Here is a 23,755-nt window from a genome sequence, read left to right as displayed (position 1 = left end):
TCTGTTAAAAAAAAATATGCTTGAAAGTTAGATGTTATTTTCAGAGAACCATTCAAGAGAGAAGAGAAAAAATGTTATGTTCTGTTACACAGCCTATATATGGCAATGCAGATAACAGTAGTGAGATGGTGGCAGTTAGAGCCAGCAAATGAGAGAAAATTTGTAAGGCACTTTGCAAACCTCAAAGTGCTAAAGCATAAAGCATTAAGTCAAGTCAAGTCAACAATCACCTACTACTTTGCCAGACACTGTATTAAGTGTGGAGGACACAAAGAAAAGCAAAAAACAGTCCCTGCTATCAAGGACCTTCCATTTTAATGGGGGAAGCAACAGGTAAGCAACGATGCCCAAGCAAGATATACCAGAAAAACTGAAGAGAGAAGGAACAGGAATTACATGGGACATACATGGTAGCTATTAAGGGGAGAAAAAATGTGATACTCCAAGGAATTCCTTGGGATCTGCACTGTCACAGGATCATAAAATTTGGTATTTCTATTGAATCTGTAAGCTTATGGATCCAGAGTTAAGAGTTGGGGAAATAAATTCTGGAAGGACTGAAATATCTAGAGCTTTGCCAAAACTGTTGGCTAAACACCAATAACTGAAATAATACATAGCTCAGACAATGGGGTATCTAACCCTGGAGAGTGGACAGGAAGAAGTGACTGAGTCAGACATCCAAGGAGGGAGCCAAGAGAAAGTTAAATATAGTTCTTGGTACGTATAAACAGAAGATTGAGGTACTAAATACAAAGACCTAAGATGTTATTTCCCTTTTTTTCCCTGTAGTGTGTTATAGCCACCAGTTTTTGGAATACCTAGAAGAGTGCTATGTGTTCTTGTCTCCAAGGAGCTGGGGGACAAAAAAAAAAAAAGAGAGGAACCTGCATTCTTTCTTGCTGGTGGTCTATCTGGTGGTACTGTTCCCTAGTTCCAACGTAAGAAACTGGAGCAAGTAGAAGCCAACAGCAAGTCATCTTCAAGACACCCTGGTGGAAGGGGGAAAAATCCTAAGTGAATTCATGATGTATTATAGCGGACTTTGAGGCTGTGGCACATTTCTGTGCCCATTTCAATAAGACCCAATGTCCCCCAAAAGGCAAAAAAAAAACAAAAAAGGTTTTGATAGGCCAGCATCTTCACCTTCCTCAAGCTAAAAATTCTCTGAAGTGAATGCCAAAAACATTGCTTCATCTTTAGGGAGAAAAGAACAGTAGGAGGATAAGCTGGGACCAGGATGGATATGGTCTGGCACAAGTCCCAAGTTCTTCAGCATCTTATTTTCCTGGGAGCTACTGTGTGGAGGTGTGGGACGTGGGCTGAATAAGAGGCCACTGACCTTGGGACCTGAAAGCCTGTGGGTTTTTTATCAGTTGTGAGAGCTATTGTCATGGGGTTAGTGATGAAGAACTAAGAAAGTCTGGCTGAACCATTTTATTTTCTTATGAAAATTTCAAGTGTCAGAAGTGAGAATAAAGGGGATACTCCCATTTCTTTTTAAAAGTAAGAGAAGGTTTAGGGGCAGGAGGCAGATGTATAGCTCAGCTCCTTCTGATAAATGTCAAGAATTTTTACAGAACTCTCATTTCCACCTTCACCTTCTCAGCAGAGTCCCTGAATATGTAGGGGCTCACTGGCAGGGGATAGGGGTGGGATGGCCCTAGAAGATTGGATCTGTGCACCAAATCCTTTGGCCAGGAAATGAAAACATAGCTCGATTTGCAGCAGCAGCAGAGAGCTAAGGAGCTGTCTTACCTGTGAAAAGGAGGAAGGATATTTGTGAAAGGTACAGATATGAGGTAGGGTAATGGCCCAGTTTTTTCCTGGCCCTGCCCTCCCCTTAGCCACCAGAGGCTCCTCTCCCTCCCTTTTCCTTCTGCCACTCCTCCCAGTAGAACATTTCCTTCTTATAAAGTTGGACTCAGTAGTTTTTATGACAAGACAGGAATCCCAATGGCTTCAAAATAATAATTCCTGGTGGGAATTGAAAGGGTGTGATTAGGGGGTAAGGAATAGTAGTAGAGTAGGCACCAATACTGATGGCTGAAAGGAATAAAATTTAAAAAATTAGAGCCCTGTTGAGGTGTGTTTTTACTTGAACTTGCTGATTTGATTTCTCATAAGACTATCCTTTATGAACAGGGTGTCAACTCATTATTTTTTGGTGTTCATAGTCACTCATTTCCAAATACATGAACACAGGTAAAATAGAGAGAGGAATGGACAAATATACAGGTACATTTTCCATGTGTGTATATATGTATACACACACGCATATATTCAATTTAACAAGCATTCATTACCCTAGCTAGGTGGCCCAGTGGATAGAGTGGTGGGCCTGGAGTCAGGCAGACTCATCTTCCTGAGTTCATATCTGGCCTCAGATACTTTCTAGCTATATGACCTTGGGCAAGTCACTTAACCCTGCTTGCCTCAGGTTCCTCATATGAAAAGGAAATGACAAACTACTCCAGTATCTTTGCCAAAAAATCCCCCCAAAATGGGGTCACAAAGAGTCAGAAACAACTGAAAAATAACTGACTATGAACTGAATGTTGTAATTCAAAGACAAAAATCAAAATAGTGCCTGCCCTCAGGTAGCTTACATTCTACAGCACTGGTTAACTGCTCCATGAAGCAAGTTCAGAACCATCATTTCTGGTTCTAGGTGACTTTGTGGAAGCTTTTTTGGGGGGGTGGGAGAGGAGAAGGTACTGTTTTTGGCCATTGTGACTTTGCAGAGATTGTGAAGCTGAAGAAGCTGATGATTCAGTAGGATGTGCAAAATGAACCAGTCATCCCTACACCCTAATCAGACTGTGTTATCTGTGTAGTACCTCATCTTGGCTTCTATGTGACTGTGAGTACATGGCATCTAAAGTACGTGTCCTTTCTAGTCAAACTTCAGTTTGGATATGCCTCTTTTGTATTTGTTTTTTCTTGATCTTAGAAATGAGTATCCAGAAATATAAGATGTGTATAATAATAAATACAAAGCAATATATTTATATATATAAATGTATAAATATATACATTTCCATAATACATGTGCATGTGTCTGTGTGTATATATGCACACACACATATATACATAAAATAGGATGCTGTGCTCCAAATTTTATTACTTACATGGTTGTGCCATCAAAAAGTTTGTAGAGCACTACTCTAGAGGACAGAACAAAGCAGAATTAGTCAGCTTGGGCAGTTTCTCAATGTTGAAAAGATTCCTTAGAAGAAAAGACCTTTCCTCCCTCTACAGCTTCTCTCCCCAAAATGATATGTGCATTGGGGGAAGGATATCATCTACCCACCTTTGAAAAGATAGCATATAAAAGCAATTAAAACTGCAGAGTCCTTGGAAGAAGGAAGCTACAAACTGTCAGGCCAGAAAGAAGTTAATGAGGGCATGTGACAGAAGTCACAGGAAAGGAATTGGCCCTCCAAACATTTTTCTTCCCTTCGTGTGGCATAGTGATTGAACTGTTCCGCCTTGATAAGGAAGAGTCTATTTAACAGGATGTGGGGTACTTGCTTACAAATACACCTCTGACATGCATGAGCTGACCCAGACTTAAATGGCCCCCACTCAAATGGCAAAGGAAAGGTCTCTGTAAGGGAGAGGTGTCTTCAACCACTGAGTCTGGCAGTGGGGAGACCTGCTGAGGGTAGACAAAGGGTAGTAGGTAGACTGAAAAGCAGGGGTTCTTAAACTCTGTATCATGGATCCCTGATGAAGCCTAGTGATGCCACTGATCTTTTTTCAAAATAATACTTTTAAATGCAAAAAGATACATATGTTTACAAAGAAAATCAGGTTGTTGAAATGTAGTTATCAAAAATTTAAAAAAATAATTTGAACAGATTCCATGTTAAGAAGCCCTAACTTCACCTTCTCCTTTCTATGCTCCTTCTCTCCCCCCTCCCTCCTCCCACCACATACTCTCCCTTGGATAGGCTATAGCTCGGGCTTAATAGAATACTGACACTGAAAGGTAGACTCTCTCCTTAACCACTGCAATCAGTTTGTTACTTCAGATAGTTTATGGCTTCTTGAGTCTTCTTAACTCTCCTGTCTTTTGCTTCAGTAAGACAGGATGACTGCATTTGCATGATGAAATTGGGTATAGTTGCGGGTTATGGGGATTGACAACAGAAGGAACAATAAGCCATGAGCAGAATTTTGAGGGTGCTGGGGAACTGTAGCTGGCATGGCATCAGATCAATGACTTTGATGACAGGGAAACAGTGCAAGAAACAGCTTTCCAAGTTTTCATATGGTTAGGTAGACTGAAAGTAATGAGGTGCCCCCTATCTCTACCTTATCTGCACATCTGGAGTTGTAGTAAGACCCTTTCCCCAGCCTGAACTCTACTCTACTCAGTCATTTAAATCAGTGACTACTGAGCAAGCTTCAATTAGTGCCAGGCAAATTTACAGGCTACTCTCAAGCAAGCTAAGGAGTGCTGTATCAATCCTGTAGAAGACCAAGTCACATGGTTGAATATCCCATAAACTAGAAATTGTATAGAAACAACCCTGGTCTGGGGCCTTCCCCTGCTAAACAGTCCAGCTAAGTTCCAATTTGTATTTTCCTACATCTGTCCACAGGAACACATAGAAAAATAAGGTCTTGATCCCAAATCGCTGCTATCTCAGAAAATGATAAGATGAGACACTGCTCCAGGGACTAGGATAACAGCTACCAGCATATCAGTAGAACAAGAAACATCTCCCTACCATCACGCCCATTCCCCCTCCTTTTTCCCCCATCATATTATCAACTATGTCCTGTCAAACCTTAGCCCTGGATGACTCCCATCATCCTTTGACTTTGCTCCTGAATGTGTGTTATTGAATGAAGGTGAAGAAAATCATATAACCATTCTGACTGGGTCCACTACAAATTTATGTTATACATACAACCTTGAATGGGACCTCACTGCTGCTAGGCAGTGATTTTATACTTCCTTTGTCAATTCACCATGCAACTCTCCACAACGACTCTTGCAAACTTTTCCATCCTTCTCAAATCTTCCATGGTTCCCTCTCCCCCTACTTTTTCACCTGAGAAGCTTGTCTCATATTTTATAGAAAAATTGAGGCCATTCACTGCGAATGCCCTTCTCTCCTCCTCATTTCATATCACTCATATGCCTTCTGTCACTGTCTCTTCCTGCTCCCCTGTCTCTCACGAGGGGGTAGTCATACTTCTTATCAAGACTAACACCTCTGTGTGTGCAAGTGATCCCACTCCATCCTGTTTCCTTCAACAGACTGCCCCCTCTACCATCATCACTCTGTCACTATCTTCAATTTCTTCCTCTCTACTGGCTCATTCCCTGCTACCTACAAACATGCCCATGTTTCTCCCATCCTGAAAAACCCCTCACTTTATCTTTCTGTTCCTGCTACTATTGTCCTTTATCATTTTTGCTTTTGTGGCTGAAGTTCTTGAAAAAGGCTGTCTACGATAGATCTCTTTACTACTTTTTACCTCCTCTCACTCTCTCTGTAACTCCTTACAATTTAGCTTCCGACCTGCTAATTCCACTGAAACTACTCTCTCCAAAGTTATTAATGATCTTTTAATTGCCAACCCCAATGGCCTTTTCTCAATCCTCATCTTTTTCAAGCTCTCTGAAGTCTTTATTGATCATTCCCTCCTCAATATCCTCTCTTCTGAATTTCTTCCTACCAATCTGAATGTTCTTTCTCTCTCCTTGGATATATCCTCTTCCAGATTACACCCTCTAATTGTAGATGTCTCTCAGGGTTCTGTCCTGGGCCTTCTTCTCTTCTTCTAGACTACTTTACTTGGCGATCTCATCAGCTCCCATGGATTTAATTAACATCTCTGTGCTGATGATTCTCAAATTAACCTCTCTGGCCCTAATTTCTCTGGTGACCTTCAATCTTGAATTTCCAGATGCTTTTCAGAAGTCTGGAACTAGATGTGCAGAAAACATCTTAAACTCAACATAGTCCAAAACTGAGCTCATTATCTTTCCCCCTTAACCTTCCCTGACTCCACCCTCACCCCCACCACCTTTTAACTTCCCTATTACTGTGGAAGACAATACCATCCTCCCAGTTCCTCAGGATTACAAGTGAGGTGTCATCTTAAACTCACTATCTCTACCTGTCATACCCAATCTGTTGCCAATGTCTGTCAATTTCACCTTTGCAACATCTCTTGAATATACCTCCTTTTCTCCCTCTCACATTGCTACCTCACTGGTGCAGGATTTTATCATCTCATGCCTACATTACTGTAATAACCTTTTGACGTGTCTCCTTGCCTCAAGTTCTCCCCACTCCAATTCATCCTCCATTCAATCACCAAAGTGATTTTCCCAAAGTACAGGTCCAACTATGTCAACTCTTTACTCAGTAAGTTCTAATGGCTCCCTATTGTCTCCAGGATCAGAAACAAATCTGTTCAGGTTTCAAAACTCTTCATAACCTAGCCGCCTCCAACCTTTTCAGTCTTTATGTACTTCACTCTCTACCGTGTATATGTGAATCCAGGGACAATGATTTGGTTGTTCCTCAAACAAGATGCTCCGTCTCTTGACTCTGGGCATTTTTTTTTCTGCCTGTCCCCCATGTCCGGAATTCTCTTCTTCATTTTCACCTAATAGCTTCCCTGGTTTTAAATCCCAACTAAAATCCTGTCTTGTATAGGAAGGCTTTCTCCACTCAATTCAAGTGCCTTCTTTCTTTTTATTTTGTATTTTTTTCTGTATGGAGTTTGTACATATTTGTTTACTGATCTCCCTCACTAGAGTGTGAGCTCTTTGAGGGCAGGGACTAATTTTTGCCTCTTTTTGTATCATTGGCACTTAGCACAGTGCCTAGCACATAGTATATTTAGGTTGACTGAATTCAGAGAAAGGGGAAAAAGAAATAGAATACGAGGGTCCATTCACCATCAATACATAGGGATATGATGTAGGAAGCTTATGAAGGGGGCAGAGAAGGAACAACAAAACGGAAAAAAAATTATGAGAATGTCATGTCTCTAAATAAAAATGAGAAAATATCAATTAGAATGGGGGTAGTGAGCAAGGAGAACAAAGGCAACAGGGGGATTCCAGAATAAAAACACAAACTTAGGTGTTAAATGTCTACATTGCTTCTTGCTTAGGCTGGGATTTATGTCATGCTGAATCAATGGTTAACTAATTCCCAAGAAAAAAGATGTTGGAAAAATTTTCAAGCATGAATGCCATACTGAATGCATAAATTCCTTTATTGAAAATATTGGGATAGCACTGCATTACATATATTCAATATTCATAGATGAAGGGTCACAAAGTTTTGATTGAACAATACTGTTTTAAATAGAGAACACAGTGTTTGATTATGCACTGGCAAATACAGTATCATGGGATAAACTGTAGATAACAAGAGTGAAACATGTGCAAAATGTTAATGTTTTGCCTACCAGTGGGTGATTTACAAATGATAAAAATGCCACATGTGATTATCATGAGGCATTCCTCATATTTCTCACCAACATACATGATGCTACTGAGCTAAGTTTATAGTAGATATGCCAGAATTTGGTGTTTACTGGTATTTCAAGTGGAAGGGATAGGATCTGCGCTTATTAAAAAAAAAAAAGCACACGCAGGTTACAGATTTAATATTTTATAGCAGCTGCTTTAAATTGCATGGAATGTGTGTGGAGCAAATGATTTGCTGATCTGCCAGGAGGCTACTTGGCATTTTGGTTTGTTCCCTTTCAAGTGTCTATAAATGAGAGGACATCTAAAGGAGACTTGCTGCCAGCTTAAGACAAATGTTCCAAATCATATTTTTTATATCATAGAGATATGTACAAAACTTTTTAATTATAAACTTAAAAAAGTAGATTTAATTTATGGCCAACCAATCTAATTTTGAGTTATTTTGAAATTATTTTTTACCAATACAACACTCAGTACTTATCAGAATTTATCGATCAACAATACAACCTTTGCTTTTTATTATCTTGGCAAAACGAATAAAGCATTTTCATGATGTGAAAAGGGGCCAGTGCCAAAGAGAGTACTCTTCATTTAGGAAAAAAAAATTAATTCTGGTTTCTTGTGTAATCACTGAGGTTTCTTCTGGCACTGCCTCTGGCAACTGAAAGAAGGCTCACAACAAAGATCGTTGGACTAATTTTAAACTTTTCATGTAAAGAGGAAAAAAATAGAGGAAACCATAAGTCAGCCAACTCTCTCTTTTAAGAGTACCAAGTCTGTCCCCTAATGAAAAAGCTGGGGGTGGTGACAGAGAGTAGATTAGACTACGAAAACATGTGGTTCTTAAGAGTTCTTAAGAGTTATAGAATTGTCTTCTACTCAAAAGGTATTTTTCTCTGCCAACAATATGTATTTTATCTAGTAATTTCTAAAGCTGGCTTCATTTCACAAAGAAGTCAGTTTCTCTTATCATCCCCAAATGAGGGAGCACATGCCTTGGTCCCTTGCTAGAAGGCATTTATTGCTTCTACTGCTGACGTGACAAGTTGGCCTAAGATAGTTAAGTTGGCAATAGTGAAATTAAAAAAGAATTCAAAATTAGGCAGTCAATGTCTCTAATAGGAATGTATACATTATGTCAGATGCTGCTGAAAAAAAAATAACCCTAGAATAATTAGGGCAAAATTAAAAACAAATATTTTCTCTGCAAAATGAAAAATATCAATATAAAACTATATAAACAAATGAATTTGTTGCCAAAAAGCACACAAATCTAGGCATTCTTTTAAATCCAAGATTTAAAACATTAAAAGAAAAAAACCTGCTAACAAATTTCAGACAATGTACTAAAAACAATAAATAAAATTGCTCTTTAAAAAAATCCCACATTCCCTTTAAGTGCTGCAAATTTTGAATTTCTTCCAAACAAGTTAAACTTTTTCATGGCAAACAATATGATGCTATAGAGGTTTGGATAATGTAAATTGATATAAATACACAAGGCATATACTATACACATAATTCCACAGTATCTTTGTTCACAGTTACCAAAAATAAAAACTGCCTTCAACCCATACATCTATAAACACTCTTGATTCTTTACTGTAGGAGTTTGAGGGAGGTGGGAATAAAAAGTCTAGTAATAATCTAGTCTTCCACTCTCAAGCTTCACTTTCTGCCTCTTCCAGGTGGCTTTTAGAATCGTCCCAATATGGAGGCATGCTCTGGAATGGTTTCCAAAAGAAAGCATTATGGGATGTTACTAGGCAGCCTGTGCTGGAATTTCATCTTCCAGCCAGTTGGAGGAGGGCTGATTGAATTCAGTCTTTTTATTTTTATTTTTAAGGCAGTCTGAATTTCATTCAAATGTCCATACTTCTATGTCTTGAACTATGAAGTCTTCCTTCTTCGAAAGGATATCATTATTGAAAGTGCTGCAGGAGTTGCTTCGACCATGGTATAAGTCAGCATCTAACCACAGACCAAATCGTCCACTAGAAGAAAAATTTTAAACAGATTGAAAAACACAAGCTGAAAAAAAAATCCATCTCTTTGCATAGGCTCTCTCCCATCCCTAGAATGTACTTTTTCTTCATCTTGGTTTCTTAGACTCCCTAGCTTCTTCAAAGGTCACCTTAAGGGAACATCTTCCACCCAGTTCCAGTAAACTCTTTGTATATATTTTGCATTTACTTATATGTATACTAATTGTTTTACCTAATGGAATGTAAGCTCCTTGAGGGTAGGGACTATTTCACTTTTCCCTCTGTAGCATAGTGCCTGGCACACAGTAGGCATTTAATAAGTGCTTGTTGATTGACAATCAACAATCAAGTTCGAAAATAAATGGATAAAGAATTTTTCCTTTCATTGATCTTAAGTGATAGAGTCTACACAGTTCTTAATTTATGAGTACAATGAAAACAAGGTCTTGTAGTAACACGCAATTTTAGCTTTCATTCTTGCTTATGTGCAAAGTTAGAATTTCAGTTAATCTGACACAATCACTAAAACTTTTTTGACACCCACATTTTGGTTACTTGAGTCAAATAAAGATTATTTATGTCAAGTAAAATATTTAAAAACTTACCCTCCACCACCAAGTTCTAAAGAACTTATATCTCCATTGATGAAATAAGAGTTTTCTCCACTCCACTTGAATACCTAGGAGGTGCAGAATAAACACAAAAAAGGGGATATTTTTAATTTTAGGGATTTATTGAGAAATGACTATCTTTAATATGTTATATCTGGGGGATGAGGATGGAGACTGAAAAAAACCCATTTGCTTGAAAATGCTCTTGACTTCTTCAGCTAGAACCAAATCTAGAGTGACTAAGCTTGGAGAAGATCCTCTGAGCAAACCTCGACCACTAATGGGCACCTATAGATTCAGGAATACACGCTTTGTTGTGCCAGGGCCCACAACTCACGTGCCTGCTAGTTATGCCACACTGACTAGGCTTGTTGTGAAGTAGGGTTACATCAGGTCGGTTTATAGCACACTTTCTGTTTCAGTGTTCTCTAGGGAAGACAGGGGCTTCACATAACCTAAAGTAGTCACCTTGAAATTTGGGCTGAAGGTGTAGAGGAAAGTTTCTCCTGTGCCGTAGTAATGATCACTGAACTTGAACGGATGAGTCGCGTATGCCCCAAAAATCTGTCAAAATACAAAGCATTACTTTCAAAATCAACTTTTAAAACTACTGAATTGTCTTGCCTTCTCTCTCTTCCCCCTTCTAAACATGTTCCATTACATCATATAAACTCAGATGAGAGATCAGATTGCTGGGAAAGAAGAGCCCCAAGTTTTATTCTCTGATTAGATTTAAGAGTACAAAGTTCTTTTCTTTATTTTACAAGTAAGACTGGCAGGGATTTTCCTGCAGAGGACAGTAATACCTAAACATTTATACAGCATTTTGCACAAATTAATTCAATTTAAGTCAAGAAGCATTTAGTGACTTATTTTTACACGCAGAGTCCCGGGACATACACACATACACAAAATTGTTGGTTTCAATTAGCTTATAATCTACTGGCCAGTGGGGTACACACATAAAGAGATAACTAAAATACAAGAAATTCTGAGGGAAAAAATACGAAAAACTAGTAGGAGACAAGAAGAGGCTTCCCATTCAATGTGGTATTTGGGTAGAACCTTAAGGGAAGATAAGTCTTCTTAGGTGTGGAGGAGGAGTGGTGTACATTTCAGTTATAGATTGGGGTGGGGGGCAATCTAGACATAGACATACATAATATAAAGTTCTAGGGTCAACAAGTAGGCCCATGTCGCTGGAATACATGTGGTATCTGAAGGGAAATAAAGTGAAATAAATCTGAAGAAGTAGGCTGGAGCCAGACTACAGAAGACTTTAAATGCCAAACTGAGGAGTTTGTCATTTCCCTAGAGGCAACAGGGAATCATGGAAGATTTTTGATCAGGGGAGGGACACAAGTAGGCCCATCCCACAGTCATTTAAAATTCTCATTTGACATAAAAGACCACCCTGTGATATGAGAAAAATTACAGCATAGAGAACGGTGTATCTTGAGTCAGGAACCTGTGTTTCTAAGAGGAGGCCTTATACCAAATAGTTCTGTGACCAAAGATGATTTACTGAGCAACACTTTCTACACTGGCAAATAGTAAAAATGCCTTTAGTGCTTCCCTCACAAGGTTGCTGGGAAGCTCAAATGAAATAAAGTACTTTACACATTTTAAAGCACTATATAGATATTTGTTATCACTACTATGGTTCCTACATTATATAGGAGAAATCTGAAGCTCAGAGAGAGAAGCTTGAGAGGACAAGGGTTCTGACATTAGGAAACGGCACAGCCACGATCTGAATATGCCCTCTTCAATGGTTTGCCGTTTTCAGCAGGCACAACATACATTTTATCCTTATTTACCAATAAAGGAGTTTAGTATGAGTATACAAATGCCTCTGAGTTTCTATTTCTTTAACATGTGTGTACAATATGAGTTTTTGAATGACTTCAGTTATCTTAAATAGAGGTTATTCTACAAAATCCCTATAATACCTGTTTTCCCCAGTTTCACATTATTAGTCACTGTGACTGCCCATCCCCATTATTACCCTAATGCAGATACTGTGTGTTTATGCGAGTTTATCCTTATATGTGGATACACATGTGTGTATATCACATATACATACAAAACTACATACATGTATACTTACAAGAGAAACTGAGACGATAAAGAGAGATTGGGGAGCGGCGCAAAAAGAGAGGAAGATGAGAGACAGTGTGGCATAATGGACAGAGAGCTAGCTTAGAAGTTAAGAACACAGGTTCAAGTCTCACTTCTGACATATATTGACTGCGTGACCCTGGACCAGGCATAAAATCTCTGTGCCTTGGAAGCTTTCCAAGAATATAAGTTACAGCTCAGTTGACAATCTACTAGAGGGTAGGGAAGAATACACAGACATCTAGATATGCATATATCTGCATTTATATAGAGAGATCCTGATGTCTTGGTCCTCTTCAAGAATGGACAAGCAACAATACAGATATATATATAGATAGATATAGATATATATATACACATATATATGATATATACATACATGCAATATATGGTAAGTATTTTTATATAGAGGTCATATAGATATTCTATGTCATATATATCTGACACAGCTATATGATATGTTTTTAGATACCTATAAGATCTCTCTCTCTCTCTCTCTCTCTCATGTATTGAGTGTGTAGATGTAGATGATAATATAAATTTTGGTCAGACCTCCCATCACACAGGCAGACTGGCAAGTACTCTTCTTGAAAAGTTGCCTAGGGCACTGATGAGAGAGTTTGTGATATGTCTAGGGTTATACCACCAGCATGTATCAGAGGTGAGACTTGAAACGATCTTCTTAATTTCTAAGCTGACTTCCTATTCACTATGCTAATTTACCTCCAATCTTCCTTCTGTCCTTCTCTAGTCACCCCACTTCCAACTCTCTTTCCTCCCCAACACCTCCATAACCCCCCTTCCACTTTTGGGACATATTAGAGGCTAAGGTAGAAGGAAAGATAATTCCTAAGAGTTCATTTTAATAAGAGGTGTGTATAGTAATCATATATTCAAAAATATATTCTATTGATATAATGTTGGTTGCCTTCTCAATGGGTTGGGGGAAGGAGTAGGAGGCAAGAAGAGAATCTAGAACTCAAAAATTTTTTTTTAAAAAGAGTTAAAAACAACTTTTTTAAAACTTAAAGAAAAGAGTATATATATATGTAAATATATATATATTTTCCTGCCATAACACACATATATATATTCATGTACATATACACACTATATACTATGTAACTTTTACTGTCAAACAGCACTAGAGTTGTTAACAAAAAACAGTAACAATCACTAAACCCCTCTTCTTTCTTCTTGTTACGAAATTGCAAAATTGGATATTTGGATAATAACAACAACTCATCTTTAGAAGGTGTCCCCAAAATTCTTACTGCAATTTTATCCTTGCTTAAAAACCCCAAAGAGTATTTTAAGGCTTAGAATATCACTCCCAGGAAATCAGAGATGAAGTAGATAAACTTCTCTTTGGAAGGTTTTAAGAGGCAAAAACTAGGTGTTAAGTAGTTCTAACCTGATTATCCATATCTTTGATGACCAGAAGGACAGGGCTGTCTAGAGATGCTGAATTCCGGTACAAAGTTTTCAGACTCGTGCCATGTTCTATAGTACTATATGCCAGCCTCCATGGATATCCCTGCACCCTTGCTGGAAGTCGTCGAGCAAGCTTGAAGTGGAAAGATGATGAAATAAAAGAAAGAAATGAAATAAATTTCCAAAACATTACTTTGAAAACCCAAGTTAGACAACACACTCTAGTTTATTCCAATTTCCACATTCATTAGGAATGAAAATGCAAGTTATTTTAGTAAATTCACATAACCATACTCATCAGCATAATTTTTCTCTTTTGAAAGACAAAGAGTTCGCTCCTATAAGGGATACAGAAGTTAAATGAGAAGGAAAAGGAAGAATTATAGTAAATGAATTCTGGCAAGGACACAGCCCAAAGGGTCATTTTCCTCTGAGGGTTTCTGGGACTATTGACAGCAGTTACCTTTGTAAATTCTTTACCTGTAGGGGCAATCTATTTCTACTCTTTGTTGAATACAAACTATAGCATATTACACACATACACAAATAAGACTGATGTAAAGCAGGCTAGCATAACTATATGAGATGCAAATTAAGTGTTAAAATGTTTTTAGAAGCAGTGGAGACCACTTCTAACCTGGAAGGAAGTGGGTGGAGCCCTAAGGAGGACGTGACAATTGAACTGGGCCTTGAAGGATGGGGGATAGGATTTCAACAGGCTCAAAATGAAAGGGGAGAAAAGCCAGCCTGTGTGTCACTCAAAAACCAGCTTCCCTGTGCTACAGGTGGTCTAATCTAGCCCATGTCAACAGTACTTCTGTTCTGGATTTATGCAACTGCTTTGTTTAAATCCTTATAGACCGATTTCTTACTACTCCAATGATAACCATTCATACCTGTTCTATGTGCATATTCTCTAGGAGAGCACTATGATCCTTTAGGACAGGGAGGGATTCATCATCATCCTCTTCATAATAACTGCAAGTACTCTTTCTCCGTTTGGCCTCTTCAACTGTGATTATCTGAAATTGCAGAATTGTATAATTTAGTTAGAAGTGACCTCAATGACCATCTAGTCCAATCAACACCCAAGAGAAAATCCCTTCTACAATGTATACACATTTGCTTTAAGATCTCCAGTGAGAGGACAGTCTCCATTTCCCAAGAGTCCTATTCAACTTTGTTGTTACTGTTGAGTTATTTCAGTGCTGTCCAACTCTTCGTGACTCATTTGGGGTTTACTTGGCAAAGATACTGGAGTAGTTTGTTATTTCCTGCTCCATTCTACAGATCAGGAAACTGAGGCACATAGGGTTAAGTGACTTACCAAGAGTCACACAGTTAGTAAGTGTTTGAGACCAGATTTGAAACCATGTCTTCCTGACTCCAAGCCTAGTGTTCTGTCTACTGTGGAGAAGTTCAATTGTTTGGATATTTTTTTCTTAGAACCTAAATTTGGCTCTGTAACTCTGACTCATTGTTCCTCATTTTGTCCAAGAGGGCAGATCAGAAAAAATTCTACTGTTTCAAATACCACAGTATGGATACTCTTTCCTTCTCCTACCCCTTTTCTTTTCCAAGCTAAACATCCCCAGTTCCTTCAATTGATGGGCACACAGCAGGAACTCATGGCCCTTTGCCATCCTGGCTGCCCTTTTCTGGACATTCTCCATTTTATCAAAGGCCTTCCTAAAATGTAGTGCCCAGAACCAAATATTTTATAGTAAGACTTAAATCAGTGAAGGCTGTCCTTCACGGGGTTTCCCATGTTTGAGGGTAGAAGTTCAACCAGTCAATTCAAACTATGTAAGCAGAAAAATATGCAGCAAATTTACCTAGGAACAAAGGTTAACAAGTTAAATAAGATCCTGATTAATATCTTTTCTAATATCTCTTCCTTACTTATAGTCAGAAGACCAGATTAATGTGTATGTCAAAAACTAAAGATAGTTAATTTTATTCAATGCAAGCAAGCTGAATTTATCAGTACTACCTTATGTCCTTGAGGTTTTTTTAACTTGGAGTGGTAAGACAAACCAAGAAAATGTAAACCTCCATTGCAAGGGCCTCCTTCACGCCAAATTATCTTGAATTTATTTGGATATGTTAATATACATACATGCTGTCTCTCCTGGTAAAATGTGTGCTCCTTGAGAGTAGGAAATATATATGTTCTTTTCAATTTTTGTATCCTTAGCACAGCCTGGCACAGAGTAGGTGCTTACTAAATACTTTTTGTTTAAATTTAGAGAGGAAAAAAATCTACACAATAAAACAGTAAGAACTAGTAAATGATCTTTCACATTTTATGATTTGAATGCCTTGACTTCACAAAAGCTGTAGTGTTAAGGAATTATATATAGACAAAAAAAAGCATGACCAAAATGTTTATCCCAGAAAAAGTGTTCAAGAGATCATTCAAGTTTTAACAATGCACGGATGAGGAAAAGTTAGGAATAGGGATCTATGATGGTTAAAGGGAGCTCTGGACTCTCTAGGATAGTGGCCGCCTCTCCCAAGGCAGGTCAGCACCTTCTCTGCAACTTATAATCCTAGGAAGCATTTTTAAAGCAATTACTATATGCCAGGCACTGTACTAAACACGGAAGGTACAAATAACTAGCTAAAAGAAAGACAATCCTTGCCCTCAAGGAGCTTACCTCCTAACGTATGTTTCAAGAGAGTTGCCTTAAGAAATATGCCCAGGGACACACAATTTATGTCAAAGATGAAACCCAGGTGTTTCTGGTTTCAAAATTAGCTTGAATCTCTGGCCTTGAGGCCACATGTGCCTTCTAGGTCCTTGGGTGTGGTTTTTTGACTAAATCCAAGTTTTACAGAACAAATCCTTTATTAAGGGGGAATTTAAAGGGGAAACTGTAAAGTTTGGATTCAGTCAAATGGCCACACCTGAGGACAACATGTGGCCTCTAGGACATGCTGTTTGTCCATGATAAAGAGGGTCTTATTTTGACTGGCAGGTGAAGACAAGAGTACTTGTACTTAAGGAAAAAACAACATATGTTAATTTAAACTGTGTGGGATTTAAAATTTTTTTTCTTTAATTTAAAATAAAAAAAAATCCCACATAGTTTAAGACATTTTTTTCCTTACAACTTAAGGGTAACTGAATAATGTCTTGCTATTTTAAGACATAGTCTAATCCAGAGGTTCCCAAATTTATTTGGCCTACAGACCCCTTTTTAAAAAAAAAAATTACTCAGTGCCCCCCTTGGATTAGGTTAGGTTAACCCTTATTTTTATCCGAAGCCTAGCATCTACTACTGCCCAGCTGGATCATTCCAGCACCCCTCCAGGGGGAGATAGTGACCACTTTGGGAACCTATGTAAGTCTAATTCATGAAAAAAGGCAACAACAGTCAATCTCTTACAAATAAATGACAAGTATAGGCAGACTTCCTTTTTCGGCTACTGAAAGTATTGGATTAGCATCTGAACATTCCGGTTTGCTTGCTAGGTTTGCTGTCTACTAGGGATGTAGCTCTCACAAGTGAGTCTGATGATGGGCAAGTCACTCAACCTAAGCTTCAATTTCCTCAACTCAGAAAAGAGAGAGGTAGACTAGATAATTGTCAATATTCCCTCCCCTCCTTTAATCCTATGGTCTCTGTAAACTAGGATACTGGAATTTATTTATTTGAACATATCACCTTCTTTGGTTAGATAAAGTCATACAGTATGGATGGTTGCTAAGGTACTTTAGGTATAGAATGAGATGCAGTGTTATAACCAACTCACAGACCCTGTATGTCTCACAACTGATGGAGAGAGGGTGTTTCTGGGTCGGAATTGTTGAGGGATTTAACCCAGAATGAGATCTATCTGGCAAGTAATCATTCTTTAGACAGTGGATCTTAACAACAAAAGAATAATCAGAGCCTCAGCTACCAAGAGAAATTTTCTCCAAGAGCCAACAGGGAGTCATGGAAGATTTTGAACAGAAGAGTGCCCCGATCTAAGCAACAGCAGTATTATTTTGGCAGCAGTATCAAGAAGGGATTGGAGGAGATGGGGAGTTGGAGGCAGGAAGAACTATTAAGAAGCTATTGCAACAGTAACAGTAAATGATACAGAATGCTAGTACTAGGGTAGGAGTAATCGAAATTGGGAGAAAGGATATAAGTGCTTCAGGGCTATGTGGATACAAGGTGAGTCAGAGACAAGAATCAAGAATAAGCTTAAGACTTTTAATATGGTAGACGGGGTTAATAAAATTATTACCAATCAGAAATATCTGGAAACAGTGAACATTACCAGAAATAGTAAAGGCTCAAGGAGAGAGAGAGATTTAGGGATCAAAGATACAAAAACTTAGCTTTGATTTTTAAAAAAAAAAATTTGTCCTCACTAATCTTTCTCTCCCAATTGAACAAATTTTTTAAAAAGTCAGAGATAAAGCCTTCAATACATAATTCAAAGAAACAAATCCCTCAATTCGTTACATCCAAAAATATAGCTTTCTTTTTAGATTTTAAGTTGCCCATCAGAGTTCTAAAATTGCTTTTCCTTATAATGTTATCATTGTAAAAACTGTTCTACTCCTGTTCACTCTCTACTGGTTCACAGAAGTCTTCCTTTTTCAGAATTTCATTGCATATCATGTCAAGTTTCATTATTTCCCATAGCACACTAATATTCTATTTACATTCATAGACAATAACAATTTGTTTAGCCATTCCCCAACAGAAAGATATCTCATTAGTTGCTAATTTTTGTCTAACATGAAAAGAGCTGCTATAAATATTCTTGTACGTAGAGATCTTTTTTCTTTGGGACATAGGCCTAGTAGAGGTAGAGGTTAAAATATAACCCATTTTTTATCTTTTGGGGTAGAGTTCCAAATTGTTTTTGGAAATAGCTCTACCAAGAGCTATATTAGTGTACCTATTCCCCCACAATTTTTTACAACATTTGTAATTTTCCTCTTTTGTTATCTTTGCCAATCTATTGCCATAATGTGAATCTGATTATTAGTGATTTGGAACATATTTTCCCCATGACTACTGATAGCTTAAATTTTTTCCTATGAAAACTACATATTTATAGTCTTTAACCATTCATTGACTGGGGAATGGTTAAATAATCAGTTTTTTATATATCTTGGATGTGAGACTTTTATTAAAAAAAAATAACTTGCTGTAAAGATTCTCCGCCTCTACTTACCAGTTTTCCTAAGAGGTTTTGCTACATTAAATTTGTTTGTGCAAAAACTTTAAAATTTAATGTCATCAAAATATTTCATTTTATCTTGTGTGAGCCTCTCTATCAGTTGTTTAATCATGAACTCTTCCCTTATTCATAATTTTGAAAGATAACTCCTTCCATGATCATCAAATATTATGAGTAAAGAAAAAATTACTTTTCTGTGTACTACGACTAGGGGAAGAGTTCAAGACTAAACAAGTGATAGTTTTTCCTGTGAATTTGGTCAGATATTGAGTGCTTTCCCTAGTGACTGGGATCAGGGCTCTCAGACTCTCTGCTGCTGTGTTTGTTTACTTCCTTATGGGTACCTAAATCTATACCAGTGATTAACCCTATTCTTCTTTAATTAAAAAAAACAAACACCCAAACCAGTAGCAGATTGTTTTTAATGATTACTGCTTTGTAATACAGTTAGAGATTTGTTATTGATAGGCTCCTTCCCACTCTACATTTATAAAGTGTACTTTTGGAAATTTGATTGTTATATTAAATAAATTAATTTAATGTTGTCATTATTATATTGAGTCTACCTACCTGTGAGCAATTAATGTTTCTCCACTTATTTATGTCTGTCTTTACTTCTGCAAAGTACTTTATAGGTAGATTCATACAGTTCCTGGGAGCATCTTGGTACATACTCTCCTAAATATTTTATTGCATCATTTCTCTTTTCAGTTCTCCCTTCTGAGTGTTGCTAGTAATATATAGAAATGCTGATGATTTATGTGGATTTATTTATTTGGTATTCTGCAACTCTACTGAAATTATTATTTCACTTAATTTTTAGCTATTAAGGACACTATCACATTATGTGCAAAAAGCAATAATTTTATTTCCTCTGCTATGTTTATTCCCTCAATTTCTTTTCTTGTTTTATTTCTATCAATAATTTAAATATCAGTGGTGATAATAGGCTTCCTTGCTTTTCTCCTAGTCTTATTTAGAAAAACCAGGACTTTTTTTTTTTCCAACAAAACTTTAGCTAGACTTGTTGGAAGGTCACTATTCTCTTTTGGGTTATTCTTCTGGCTGTCACTCAAACCAAGGTATTTATTTCTTCATGGTATTTAGCTTTCCTTGGCTTGCTCATCTCATCTACCTCAGTAAGTCTTTTTAAACATTCCTTTTTAAAAAAATTCTGAGTTCCAAATTCTTTCCCTCCCTTCTGTTCCTTCTCCTTCCTTGAGAAAGCAAGCAAATTTGATATAGATTGTACATGTGAAGTCATGCAAGACATATTTCTACATTGGGCTTCCTCTTTCCATAGGGTTCTAAGACCTCCTTCTGCTCTGCCCCAGGTCCTCCCCTCTGGATATTGGGCATAGGGGCTGCTAAATGTCTGGTTTCCACCACAGATTTCAGGGACTACTGGAATTAGATTCTGCCTAGACTTTTCTTCTGTATGGGCTTGGGCCTTGTAGGGATGGGGAACCTGTGGCCTCGAGGTCACATGTGGCCCTCTAGGTCCTCAAGTGTGGCCCTTTAATTGAATCCAAACTTCACAAAACAAATCCCCTTAATAAACAGATTTGTGACCTTGAGGCTGCAGGTTACCCAACCCTGTCTAGCATCTCAGTGGATCAGCCTCCCAAATATTCCAAGGCTGATCTTTCTGACTGGGTTCCTACAGCCATCGCTTTAGGAAAGACTCAGGCTGGGCTGGGTTTGGACAGGGAATGCTGGATGTACCCAAAGTCTCTGGCCTCTGTAATATATCCTTGATTTACTTGAACTCCTGAACTTGTCTGTCCAAGGATCTCCGCACGATTGCAGGGGTCCTTCTGAGGATTACTATGTTAAGTTGGGGGGAGTCTAAAGGAGATTCTTTCTACCTCGTAAGAATTTGGTGCATCTCTAAAAGCCCTAATGGAGTGGTTGAGGGAGACCTCAAATTCTCCACATCCTGGTAACCCCCATCTCTTTCTCTTTCTTTCTCAAATGTCCAAGGATAGACCCTTGGGAAACATTTGCATTAAGGGACTGGGAAAAAGACGAAGAGCCATATAAGAAGCAGTTAGAAAGGCAACAAGAGACCCAGGACAGTTGTATCTTTGAAGCAAATAAAAAAGTATTTGAAATGATGAAATGGTCAACATATTCAGATACTGCTTACATAGAAGTTAGGGAAAATGAAAACTAAAAAAGATGACTGGATTTGGTCATTTTATTAAGTGATTTATTAACCCTTGAAGAGTAATACCTTTTCTGAAACTGGAGGGAAGGAGAAAGTTGAGTGATAATATTGAAGAATTTTGAGGAAGGGATTTGGATAGTTTTACTCTTCTCATTGAATTAATGGGATAGGTTATCTTCTCCAAGTGTGAGGAGCTAGGAATACAGTTATGAAGAAGGGAGTAGAAAAGTAGATGTAGATAAGGATAGAGCAAAACTTTTTGAGGGCCCAGCTGAGGTTGCGTACCATAAATTTGGTGATGAACTTGACTTTATTTCATAAGTTTTACCAGCAAACACTCAGAAATCCTGGTCTAGGAAGAAAGATAGTGTATTATTGAAGATTACCAAGAGGTGAAAATTTGTAGGTCAAGAAGACAAGGGATTTCAAGGTAGTAATTAGTGGAAAATTAAAGTAGCAGACCATGTGGTGAAGGCTGTGTGTAAAACAAGCAAAAGCACAGTGAAGATGATGTTGAAAAATACATTCAGAGGGCTTGGTTTCAAAATCGAGCCAAGCCATTAGCTACTGAAAATATTGTGAAGAAGTCATTTAACTTTTCTGGGCCATTGATTCCTTATCTGTAAAATAAGGAGGTTGGAGTAGATGACCTTAATAGCTCCCTTCCTGTTCTAAATTAAGATTCTATTGTCTCTTCCTACTCAAGGTTATTGATGGTTTCAGTTGAGCAAATCAAAAGTAGCCGAGTTTGCCGGTGTTTTTGGTCCTGGAAACTGATTACGCAAGTGATGAGGGGCAGACAGGGACAAAAATTTCAGTTAAGATGTCAACCAGCTGAAAATTCAGTCTGCATAGTTCAAAAATAAGAGCCCAGAGTTACTTTTCTTCTAAATTGAGAAATTTTAAAATGAATGGCATCTCCTATTTTGTATCTGGGCTTAAGTTACAGGATCATAGGAGGAACTTCAAAGATTATTTAGTCTAATCCCTTAGTTTACAGGTGAGGAAACTGAGACTCAGAGAGGTAAAGTGCCTCAATATCACCTCAATATCACAGAGGTAAGTGATCATTTTAACTCAAAATCCATTTTTTCCTCATAAAGTTTAGTGGAAACCCTTAATTCTTTCCCTAAAAATTGATAGGTATATTGTTAGAAAACAAAGACACCCTAATAATATAAATTTCCAGGAAAACCAAAACCAAAAAACATCCAAGGTAAGATGTAAAAAGTACTATTAAACTCAAAGGCACAGAAAGAGCCGTAATATTCAATGGTTTAAGTATGTATCTCACCAGAACATAAATCAAGAGACCAATTCCTTCTAAGTTGCATTTCCTAAGAAAGAGAACTTAAAAACAAACAAAACTCACAAAGTTAAGCATTTTAAATATATTAGATGAAGTGACCAGTTCCTCCTAAATTGTATTTCCTAATAAAGAGAATTTAAAAACAAATAAAACCCTTAAAAGTTAAGCATTTTAAATACAGCAAATAAAGTACTACGTCCTGGGAGAGGACTATAATCCCCGCAGACATTTAGATCAGGTCACAGAATCAAATATTAAACACACTCTACTTAAGTTTCAGCACCTTCCTTATTCTAGAAGGGAAAAAGCAAAAAGTACACATTGCCAAAGCAGATAAAACACTGCATCACAATGAAATTCTAAAAACCGAGCCCTTTTAAGGAAAATGGACTTGGAAACAGATGTATTCCATCACACAGTTAGCTCCTTGGAGATTCAGAAACAATGAAGGGTATAATCTGCCCTACCTCCACAAAAGGCTCCTGGTCAGGTCTGGCATAGTACAGGATCTGAATGTCCAAAGCCATTTGCTTTAGCCTCATCGTGAGGTCGTGAGGGTTGCTGGCTCTGACAACCTCTCCCTCTGCAGGGCAAAGACTTTCGTTGCCTCCACGAGGCAGTTAGCAGCACGGAGTGGCTGCTGCTACCAGAGCTTCTGCTCTATATCTAGTTTCCTGCATGAGTAAGTTTCTATTTCCCTTAGGATAGGGTTCACCACTCTACAGGAACACACCCAAATTAGGATTGAAAGTAAACAAAGACTTCCTGTTAGATATAGGCCCAAGGCTATAAAATGAGCTTTCACCTTTCAAATTTAATTTCCTAATTGGGGTTAACAAAACCTCATTGTTTTCATCTCTACCTCATACCTCCTCCCCTTTTGGGTGATGTTGCTCACCTGAATTGCATCATCCAAGATTTTGGATACTTACACCCCTTCTCCCCTCCCATGGAGGTAGTTGCTACACTGAGAAAAATGTACTACATTTGGAGTCAAAAGACTAGCTTGGCTACTTAGTGACAGCAAGATGAAGAATCCATGGCATGGGTCTGCTCCACTGAATAGGAATCTTTAAATGGCTTTAAATTTATAACAGGCAGAATAACAGCATGTGCATTGGATAACATGCTTCATCTTGTAAGGAATTTACAACTGAATGAAAAATGAACAAGCACTTGATTTCTGAGAAGATGATGCAAGTAGGGTTTTCCGTTGGCAGGCAGCCTGGTAAATGGAGATTAACCCAAAATTGTAAATTAGTTGTTCTTCTTGGTGAATATGGGCCTTTTAATCATCTTCCAGTAGAGCATACAATAACACCAAGCCTGAGTTTCTACTGTGTTTTAAGGTTTACAAAGCACTTTGCTCACAGCAATCCTATGAGCAGGGCAGGGTATGTAAGTACCAGGGGATCCTAATGACCTTGCTCTGTACACATAAAGGTATTTTGCAGTGCAAAA

At 37.9% G+C, this 23,755-nt stretch overlaps 1 protein-coding gene across 6 annotated transcripts in view; it reads right to left on the bottom strand.

Annotated features, from left to right (window-relative positions):
* Positions 1–7,235: 7,235 nt before the first annotated feature.
* Positions 7,236–23,755, bottom strand: part of NCOA7 (nuclear receptor coactivator 7) — a 182,817-nt gene continuing 166,297 nt past the window's right edge. For 5 of the 6 annotated variants that reach the window (XM_072643225.1, XM_072643224.1, XM_072643228.1 and 2 more), the window contains 5 exons: positions 14,522–14,647; positions 13,606–13,758; positions 10,539–10,634; positions 10,065–10,138; positions 7,624–9,468 (listed from right to left, as the gene is read on the bottom strand). In XM_072643225.1, coding sequence (XP_072499326.1) covers positions 9,333–9,468; positions 10,065–10,138; positions 10,539–10,634; positions 13,606–13,758; positions 14,522–14,647 — 585 coding nt within the window. In that variant the 3' untranslated portion in view covers positions 7,624–9,332. Of the gene's footprint in view, positions 9,469–10,064; positions 10,139–10,538; positions 10,635–13,605; positions 13,759–14,521; positions 14,648–22,761; positions 23,061–23,755 lie in introns of those variants that run through there. The other variant, XM_072643229.1, reaches the window with a different exon arrangement.

Source organism: Notamacropus eugenii, chromosome 2 (genome assembly GCF_028372415.1).
Source record: "Notamacropus eugenii isolate mMacEug1 chromosome 2, mMacEug1.pri_v2, whole genome shotgun sequence".
NCBI classification, from domain to species: Eukaryota; Metazoa; Chordata; class Mammalia; order Diprotodontia; family Macropodidae; genus Notamacropus; species Notamacropus eugenii.
Note: the sequence above shows the minus strand (reverse complement) of the source record. Positions and strands in the feature narration are given on the sequence as shown.